General features: G+C 48.8%; 1 protein-coding gene across 1 annotated transcript; it reads left to right on the top strand.

Moving 5' to 3' along the window:
* Positions 1 to 34: 34 nt before the first annotated feature.
* Fastkd3 (FAST kinase domains 3) lies at positions 35 to 9557 on the top strand. The gene is given in 14 exon segments (XM_042054800.1): positions 35 to 123; positions 1348 to 2009; positions 2012 to 2164; positions 2166 to 2414; positions 2417 to 2480; positions 2483 to 2535; positions 2538 to 2627; positions 2629 to 2668; positions 2671 to 2817; positions 3002 to 3087; positions 5448 to 5622; positions 6641 to 6709; positions 7409 to 7524; positions 9199 to 9557. Coding segments are annotated over 10 exon segments (1596 nt in total). The 5' UTR covers positions 35 to 123; positions 1348 to 1370; the 3' UTR covers positions 5523 to 5622; positions 6641 to 6709; positions 7409 to 7524; positions 9199 to 9557.
* Positions 9558 to 9986: the final 429 nt, after the last annotated feature.

Raw genomic sequence — 9986 nt, 5'->3', positions numbered from 1 at the left:
GTGCCGGCCCGCGCTTGTCCTGTCTCGGGATGTACCCCCCGGTAGGGGACGGTTTGTCAGGGTGCGGACATTCCCAGGGCTCGGAAGCTCCGCGTCTGTCCGGACGCGGCTCGGATCCGCTCGGTAAGTTCCGTGGGGGAGCGTTTCCCCGGCGCTCCCGCCACGATCGCGACTCAGGTCCCGCAGTCGCGCTCCCTAGGGCTCCTTCCTCTGCCGTTGCCCTGTCTCGCTTGCTTTTCTATGATTGTTTTAACAAGTGCGGAGCCCCAGCCCCAGCCGATGACCCACCTCTGCCCGTTTCGTACCCCGAGTTTGAATTTTGCCGGCTGCTCCTCCCGTCTCTTTTAAAAAAAACAAAACAACAACAAAAGCAATCTATATTTATATACTTTTCCTTCTGCCAACACGTGAGCCTCGAAGTTTACAGGTAAAATTTGAATTCCAGCCCTTTCTTTCGCTTACAGCATAACTGGGCACGGTAGATCCCCCGTGCTGCAGTTTCTTAGCTGGAAAAGCGTCGATCAAACGAACTGAATTCCGGTAAGCTGGTCCGTAGATAGGACTTACTGCAGAGCCTGGGCAGCGACCGCACTTAGGATTAGGAGGGTGAGACCCCAGGAAGTCCGCCCCAGGATGCTACGGTGCAACTGTGGGTCCTCCGAGCTCCAAAGTGGCTCCATTGAGAAGAATATCGGAATGAAGCGAACTCAGTGGGTTCATTGATGAAACAGAAAGACAGGATCTCTTGAAGACTGTTAGGAGACACGTGGGTCTGAAAGCCTCAGCAAGTAACAACGATGAGGTGATTGTCGGGGTTCTGGACTATTTCTTCAGCAGCCAACTTTATCTATTAAGGGAGGCGTGTGTTGGTGGACTCCCTTTTATCCATAGAACTTTGTCCTTGAAAAGGAAATGTTTATGAAAGTACATTGTGTGGCCCTGCAGCCGGAGAAGGGCATGCTTAGTACATCCTTAGTACATCTATGACACAGGAAGTTTAGATTTAGGGCATAGTTCATTTAAAAAAAAAATCTTTGTGACACTGCCTAGAAGGGTGTGCTGGTCTTTTGCGGGTAACCTGGCTAGTTACGGTGAAATTGTTGGGTGTCAGCCAATGAGATATGGAGGTCAGGGCCAGGAGAAGGAGTGGGGAGGGGGGTCTTTCTATTCCTGGCTCATAGGAAGAGAAGCCTTGCCATATTATATATATTATAATTCTTGTGTTTTAGTCTTTGTCATGGGATGCTCATTCTTAGTTTTGTAAACATTGATGTTAATTGTCTTTCTCAATACATTTGACCTTGGTGTTTGTTTGTTTGTTTGTTTGTTTTTTGTTCTTATGCTAAGTCTAGAGTTGTGAATCAGATGGCATGGCGTTTATCACCCTGAGGAGAAACTTCTGTCATATATCTGATTTTTGGATACCTGGAGCTGTGGCTGCTTTGAAAATTCATCCTGCCAATCACGTCCAAAAGATAGTCAAAGATCAGCTCCATGTTTGGTTCTGTTCCCTACACCCTGAGCTTTTCAGGGTCAGACTCCATCATTCCTACTGTAAAAACTTCCATTCACAAAACGGAAATGACCTTCATCCAGTTGCTGAGCCGTGGTTCTCTCAAGCACAGGAATGGAACCAGCCGGAACAAAGTCTTACGCGCGAGGATGAAGAGACACTCTGCAAGAGACTAAACAGCTTCATCTCGCCCGATGAGGTGTTGAGTTTCCTAAGTACGCAGGACACTCTGCCTGTCACTTTGGCATCAGCAGCCTTACACAGGATTTGCGAGGTCGGGGAAAGAGATTATGAGCAAAGGCTGCCGCAAGGAATACTAGAAAACAGCATCTTCCAGGCTCTGTGCTTTCAGTGTGGGCGGGATCCCTCACATCTGACCGGTGCTGCTGTGGTGACGGCTTTGCAGTCTCTGGTGACGTTGCCTGTGGATCCTCAAAGTAGCCTGATGCTGACCCTGATGGCGGAATGCCGCAGTCGTCTCCAAAGAGGCCCTTTTGGAAACCCCGCCTTCTTTGTATTCTTGGGGAAAGCCTGGTTAGACTTCAAGGTGCAGGCTGTGAGACACTGGAACTAGTTCTTTGTCAACTGCAGAGTAAAAATTTGGAAACATTTGCCCCGGAGGATATCGTGGCCACTTACAGGATCCTGCAGGGCCTGTCCTGAAAAAGTGGACAAACACCAGACATTTTTAAACACAGTAAACAACTTTTTCCCTTTCAATAGTTCCCTTCCTGAGTCCCTAAATCCATAAGCCATGTGCTCGCCCGCCCTAGTGGCTCTGGACCAGACTCACGCGCTTCCCCTGGTTATAAAATTGGGCAAGCACATGGTGAGATACATTCCTCGCTTTACCAGCGAAGAGCTGGGGAAGGTCTTGGAGGCGTTTGTGTATTTTGGCTACAGGCCGACAGGTTCTTCACGGAGGCGCTGGAGCGGCACTTAGCTGCCCTGTGCCTGTCCCTGGACCCGACGTCACCAGCGCCGTGACGGCGTACTGCAGTAGAAAGCGGATTCGCGTCCGAGCCCATCCTCGATTGCCGTTGCGGAGACTTTTGTTTGCCAGTCAGAAAAGTTCTCACCTAGTCAGATTTCTGAATTAATCGAGCCGTTTGGAAAAACTAAATTATTTGCCGCCAAATGCCCCTGCTTTATTTAGGAGCTGGAAAATGTGCTCTTCGCTCATTTCCGTTATTTTCCACCAAGAATGCTACTGAGGCTTCTTCATTCCTGCTCGCTGATTGGATGCCATCCCGTCAATTTCATATCAAAAATATTCAGCCCCTTTTTCCTTCAACAGCTGCAAGGTGAGGCGGTTAAAAAAAATTAACCCTTGTAACTTGGGATTTATGTACTCGGGTGCTGTTTACATTGGCTCATAATTCTAAGTGTCATTTAAAAAGTGCGTCTCTTACGAGGGAAAATTGTTTTATAATCATAATCCCTCATTGTGCATGCCAAAACCCAAGCTGAACAATTGATTTTTTTCAGGTGAAGAGTCGTGTGTGGATAGAGTGAGCCTGGCGCAGCTGACCCAGCTTTTCTTGACGTCAGTCCTGGAGTGTGCTTTCTATAAGGTGAGGATACAACGTGCCTGGCGTGGCTTTATGTCCCCCGGGATGCCTATCGTTAATTTCCTTTGATTTTCATCTCAAACAGCAGAACTTGACTTGAGCGGGAATGGCCCTGTGGTATGGCCTTGTTGTTGGCAAATGATCCATCTCTGTATTCTTGTCTTTGCCCATGGCTGTCCTACCGCATAGCTCCCTAGATTTCATCAAACACGAGAGGTTCACTACCGCAGACTCCCCGGCAGGCTCTCACCATCCAGGGAGCTGTTGTAGGGAGCCAGTCTTGGGACTGAACAGTCCTGGGGTTGATCTTGCGAGTCTCCTGTGAAGCCTAAGGTCTGGCTGCAGCTTAGCTGGAGTTTGCCTCTTCCACACAGTATGGTCTTCAAAACGAGCACACCGTGTGTAGAGCTGGAAGTGGCTTCCCCAGGCCTAACTGCCACATCTGCCCCACTCTGCTCCGTGCAGCCAATAGTGGTCTGATTCGAAGAGTAACATAACTGAGGATAAAATGCAACTCTAGTCCTTTAAAGTTGCTTGGGTTGCTGTGATGTCTGTGAAGATGACAGTTCACCCTTCTACCCCTGAAACAGAACACAGTTTCTCTGCCCAGATTTAGGTAACGAATGTGTGTGCCCGTCTGCTTTTCTTGCATTGAAGCGACGGGACTGGCTAAAGGATGCAGTTTGTTTTCTGTCCAGCACCTACAGTCATTCCCTAGTCCCAGATGCAGAGCTTAAGCCATGGTTTTGATTTTTGTGCTGTTTGGCTCTGCCGTTCCACTCTCAAAAACGTTTCAGGTGTTTTTTTGTTTCTTAAATTTTTTTTTGCTGGTTATCTCTGTCACCGTGATAAACATCCTTGAATGTCTTTTCTTCCTGGAGCCTTTTTTTAAAAAAGTCACTGTACTTAAAGAGGGGGTTCCTGAGCGTTACAGTCCCACTCTGCTTCCGTCCCACTCTACCCTGTCCTGTGCTCCCGGGAAAGAAGGACGTGACCCAAACCTCATTCAGAGGATTTTTTGGGAGGGAAGAGCCCAGGAGAGTGGCTGCCTCTACCAGGGTGGAAGAAGAACCCCAACTGAGCACAGGGCTTATATAGACCGGGCTTCTTAGGGGTGGAGTTTTTTCCAGGGAGAAGAGGGAGTGGTTAGTTTTTTCCCTGCCTTCAGGGATTGGTTTAGTTTAGTTGGTCAGGGGCAGAGATGGCTGATTTCAGATCCAAACTGTGTTTCTTTCACTGGCCTTTTTAAGGTTTTGGCTCTAGTTTTGGGGCCAGGGCATATTTCTCATGCTGACTCTGATTCTAGGGACAGAAGTGTGTTTCTTTGTCTAGCTTTGGTTTCAAGAGCCAAGGGTGGGTTTTCTTTGGCTGGCCCTTTTACCCTACACTCCCATGTGCCATGTATGCGTGCGTGAGCACAGCTTCACAGGGTGGACAGGGATCATGTGTTCTCTGTGGTCATCTTTACCTCCTGGGGCTGGTATTCTGCCCTGGGCCATAAAAGGCCAACTGGCTGTCCTGACAAATGGCCGGTCTGCTGGCGCCTTTTGCTTGGCCCACTCTCACCTTTCCTTTAGAAAGTGACACGTCACTCCCACATGTCCCACTTACCGTGGGTGCTGTTTTATCAGTTTGGCACACCTTGGAGTCACCTGGGGAAAGAGCAACTTCAGCTGAAGAATTGCCCACTCTATATGATTTGCCATATCCAGGGGGATCCTCTTGATGATTGACGGGGAAGGGCCGTCCCTGTGGGCAGTCGCCGTCTCTAGGGTTCTCTGGGCTGTACGACGAAGCTCGCTGAGCATGAGCAGTGAGCCTGGCAAGCAGCATCCCTCGGTGCGTTCTGATTCACTTCCTGCTTGAGTTCCTGCCACTGACTTCACTCAGTTAATGGCCTGGGGACAGGAAGTGGAAGCTCAGATAAACACATTTCTCACCAACCAAGTTGCTTTTTTTGGTCATGGTGTTTAGTACAGCAGAAAGAGAAGCAAACTACACCCACCACTGTGTGGGCACTGCAGTTGAGAGCCAAGAGGTGGCAGTGTATGCCTTACCCCAGCACTCAGGCGGCCAGCCAGAGTACCCTGAGAAAACCCTGTCTCGAAAACACAACAAACAAAAAACCGCAGCTGAGAATGATTACGACCTGAAGCATCTCCAGACATCCAAAGAGCTTTTAAACTGAGCCTTCTGTGCCCTTTCCTCATTTAAAGATGGGAGCTGGAGCCGCCTTCCCCTCTGGTGCCCATGTCCTGGAAACACACAAACCGTGTATATGCCGTCTTCTCCTAGTAGCCTTCACTCACTACTGCTCTTTACTTTGATTTTTCTTTCTTGTGTTTGTATGTATGAATTTTAGGGGCCCCAAACTTTCTTCCTCAGTATCAAGTGAAGGTCGTTCCTCACTCCGTGCTGCTCCCTGGAGACCCCTGTAGATCTCCACCTCTACAAGTCTGTGGTGATGGGCTAATTGATCTTTTAGGATCAAGACTTTATTTGCATCAAAAGTGTTGAAACCCGATGGTTACACCATAGGTAAGTAGCTCAGGGGTCTTGTCTTGGTCAGAGCATCCTGTCCTTGTTAAGCCATATACAGGACTTAGTAGCCAGAGGTGTGAGATGCAGGAGGGAACCTTCCCTCACCCGAAGGCAAGGAGAACAAGGGGTTATCAGAGTTGTGCAGAGCCAAGACTCTGAGTTCGAGTTTCACACATTAGCCATATAGTAGCAGAATGCCCTGGGCAGAGGATCTTAACCTTTTTCTGCTTGATCCTTCATCTGCAAAACGAGAGAAGGAACAGTGACCTCTTGAGACTGACGGACTGAGTAAGGTAGTGTCAGTGATGTTTGTAGCTGCTTGTTGTAATCTAGGCCTGTGTTGTGTGTCGTCCTTTAGTGTACGTAGCTATTTAAACACAGGTTTCCTCATCACACCCGTCATGCTAAGCCACATTTCAGGTGCTCAGGAGACACACATGGCTTCTTAGACATTCACATAGGTGGCGCTGACATAGATCCTAATCGGCCGTAGTTCTGTCGTACGGGGCTGATGGAGGAGTCCCTGTCCCTCTGCCCCTAACTGTTCTTGAGGTTGTTGAGGAAAAGAAATGGTCACACATAAGACAGTAGTTTGTGGACCATCTCATGTCTTTGTTTTACGGGGCTCTGTTTACAGAATGGATAGTAGTGTCAAAAAGAGAAGGAGGGATGTGCACACACTTGGATGTGCACATGTCAGGGGTGCAGGGTGCTTTGCATACATGGGGAGAGAGAGAGCAGACCTGTAAGGAGGTGAGGTCTGCAGCTGGCTGGTGTCAGCGTCACTTAGAGGGTTTTCTCCCTCTGAGCTAAGGGTTCACGAGGAAGGAGAGGGGCGGCCATGGTTTTTGGCATGCTGTAGATTGCTTGAAACACCACTGCTGTTCTCACATTTGCAGCCTCGGCCCTCTGAGAAAGGCAATAATACGAAGAAGTGAAACCAGAACAAGGAACGCAGGAAGATAATGTTGTTGAGGGTATCACACGAGGAATTTTTCCTTTCTTCTTTTGCCAGATGTTGAAATTAAATTAGATGAAATGGATTAGTGTTGCCATTTACAGTGGATGAGGATGTCCACAAAAGGTAAAGCAGCTGTCGGTTTAAAGGTTGGAGTTAAGTAAGTTAGAGAACTGATGTTTTTCCCAAGATGGACAGCAGCAATTCTGGAAATTAAAACACGGAGCTTCCTAAGACTGAGCAGCAAGCACAGGGCCCACAACTGGCCTGCACCAGCTCCTTGTGTATCTGTTTACAGCTCTTAGCTTAGCTTAGGATTTTTATGAGACGCCCCCAACCATGAAAACAGTGGGTCTCTGGCTCTCTTGCCTGCCTTGGAACTCTTTTCCTTTCTGTTGGGTTGCTGTATCCAACTTTGATACGATCAGTTTTTGCTCCATCTTGTGGTTTATTTTGTCACGTTTGGTTGTTATCCTCTTAGAAGCCTTTCCTTTCTAATGAGAACCAGAAAGGGAGTGGGAGGCAAAGGGGGAGGGGGGAGCAACTCAGAGGAATAGGGGGAGGGAACTGATCAGGATATGCTGTGAGAAAAGAATTTATTTTGAAAAAAAAGGGAAAAATACTGAACTTACCAGTTCTGGAAAATCCTTTCATTTGTAGACAGTAATAGACACGAAATGTTTTCCCACAGAACTAAAGGACAATTAATCATGATTCATTTAATAATAATATTGGACACACCAAATAGACAAGTTCAAATAATCCCTGGCGACTAAGACAAATACTTTAGCTGGTTCATTGAGTTACAGTCTTTTGCTCTCGCAGGGTGGCACTGTGCATTGACGGCCCGCAGGCGGTTCTGCTCTGACAGCAAGTACCTGCTTGGAAAGAGGCCATTAAAAAAAAGGCACCTGCACTTGCTCGGCTACCAGGTTGTTCAGGTAAAAGCAGTGCCCGACGGTCGATTGGCCTTTTCAGTTACGTACGTGCTGCTACAGCGCAATTGTAAAGACTTCACTGGAGCAGAGCAGAAGACATTGGGAACACCCAGATTAGCGTGGGGGCAGGGGCGTGGCAGGGTGGTCCCACCTGGGATGGCCCGGCCCGTTGTCTGTGCACTCCAAACTCCCCCAGCTCATGTGCGCTTCTAGCTGAGTGTGCTGTTCTGTCAGTTGATGTACGTGGTTCCCCCAAGCCTAGGATTAGTTCCCGAGCCCTCTCTGTTGCTCTGTCTGCTTACGCGTCTTACAGGCCCAGCCTGCTTTTAAACGTGCTTTAACAGTCAGTGGGCGGACAACTGAGCCAGACCACCACACTCTGTCTAGTTTATCTCTTAGACTTATTACTTGACTTGCATTTTGTAGTTAGAATATTCAAAACTTGGTGTTTTCCAGAGTGGTACATATCTATTTCCTTATCACTGCTGAACTCTGCCTAGAATTGCTAAGGTCCTGCAGTAGCTTTGCTTTAGTTTCTGTCTGATTTAGTGGGTAAATCAAGCAAGGTGGTTCCAGGGTCTTCATCTACCATTATGTTCTCAATAGGGACTTTGTAAGGTCTGCTGGAGGATCACAGTAAACATGGACAAGCATGTCCCCGTGGCAGTAAACATGGACAGGCATATGTTCCCGTGGCAGTAAACACAGGCATGTCCCCATGGTGGTGAACATGGACAGGCATGTCCCCATGGCAGTAAACATGGGCAGGCATGTCCCCATGGCAGTGAACATGGACAGGCATGTATGTCCCCGTGGCAGTAACCTGGACGAGCATGCCCCTATGGTGGTGAACATGGACAGGCATGTCCCCATGGCAGTAAACATGGGCAGGCATGTCCCCGTGGCAGTAAACATAGACAGGCATGTCCCCATGGCAGTAAACGTGGATGAGCATGTTCCCGTGGCAGTAAACGTGGACAGGCATGCCCCCATGGCGCTAAACTGGACGAGCATGTCCCCAGTCGTCTTTAGTAGTTATTAACTCCCCTCTAGCCTGTTTTCTGGTGGTTTTCCATGGTACCACGCTCGTTCCCAAATTCATCTTCTAACAGCTGGCCATGCAGTATGTGCAGAAACCAGTTTCTCCAGTGCTTTAGCCTAAACTAGAGACTTCTGTCTTAGCATTCAGGACCATCCATTCCTCCGGTCTGCACACAGGCCGGCCCTTCAGACACATGGCTTGCTCCCTAGCCCACGCTCCCAGCTCTGGTCCCGACCCCATTCCTCTTTATTCCCTTTTTCCCCATCCTTCTCTCCTCTTCCCTGCCCCATCCCTCTCCACTTTCCCCATCTTCTCCACTTTCTCCCTCTGCCCTTGCTGTTTCTGCAGCCAGGCCTGGCTCTGGCTTTGTGTGCTCTAGAGGTTCGCCAGTCACTCAGCTCAGGCTCACTTCTCGTCCCTCGCAAGTTAGTACAGTCTCCCCGTCAGTCCTTAGTCCCGAGTACACTTAGCCTACGCTTCCGATCAGCTGCCCCTCTGTGCCAGCATTGCCCTCTAGGTGCTGGGAACTCCAGGATTGGGGGTCCCTGTGCTGGAGGAGGGGTAAGACCCAAGGCAGAGGAAGAGCAGAGTTGCCTGGAATGGTGACAGGTTTTAATGGCTTCTGTCCCCTCCAGGTCCCCTATCATGAGCTGGAGCTGCTTCCCTCAAGACTTGAGTTGGTGGAATATTTACAAAGCAAGCTATTCCCTTCAAACTCCCCCGTCCACTGGTAACCAAAGAAACCGGCTTCGGGATTCAGAGTGTAAGAGACAGAGGAGTCTGTGACTTGCTGCTGCCTGGAAAAGTGTTCACCGACGTGGGGTCTGCAAAGGCTCTGTGGCTGTTCTATACCATGTTTACGTGTGTTGTGGTAAATTATTATTTATATGTGCTTTAGTGGTAAATTTAAGCTCAACCTACACGAATGTCATAGATGCCTCGACTGCATTGAGCAGAATCATTAAACACAATAAATGGAATGAGCAAATGTTAATTGTATGTCTTATTATTAAGCGTTGTCTGCTAATAAAGACGTTCTCTAGAGGTGTGTGTTTTCCAGTAAGGGTCAGAAAACATTTTCTCTTTCACTTCCTTTGTTGGTGGGAGTGGTAGTTGGTAAGAAGGATGGAAGACATCTATCTAGGTGGGTTTGGGGGTTCCTGGATGCGTGAGGAATGAGCCACATTATCCTGTGCATCGATGCCCCACTTTATCTGGGAGCAGCTTCAGGGGACAGGTGTGGGGGGCAACTAGAAGCCGGGGCTCTACCACAGCGGATCAGTGGCCCTGCACAGGGACAGGTGCCGCTTACTGCTTACCACTCTGCCAACCACTTGGACACCTTACTCCTGGGTCTCTGGTGCCTTCGGGTTTAGGTAGTTTTCCATTTTGCCATGCAGTTTCCTGGCTCAGAGAGGATGCC

The sequence above is a fragment of the Arvicola amphibius genome, chromosome 3, assembly GCF_903992535.2.
Source record: "Arvicola amphibius chromosome 3, mArvAmp1.2, whole genome shotgun sequence".
Taxonomy (NCBI): domain Eukaryota; kingdom Metazoa; phylum Chordata; class Mammalia; order Rodentia; family Cricetidae; genus Arvicola; species Arvicola amphibius.
Note: the sequence above shows the minus strand (reverse complement) of the source record. Positions and strands in the feature narration are given on the sequence as shown.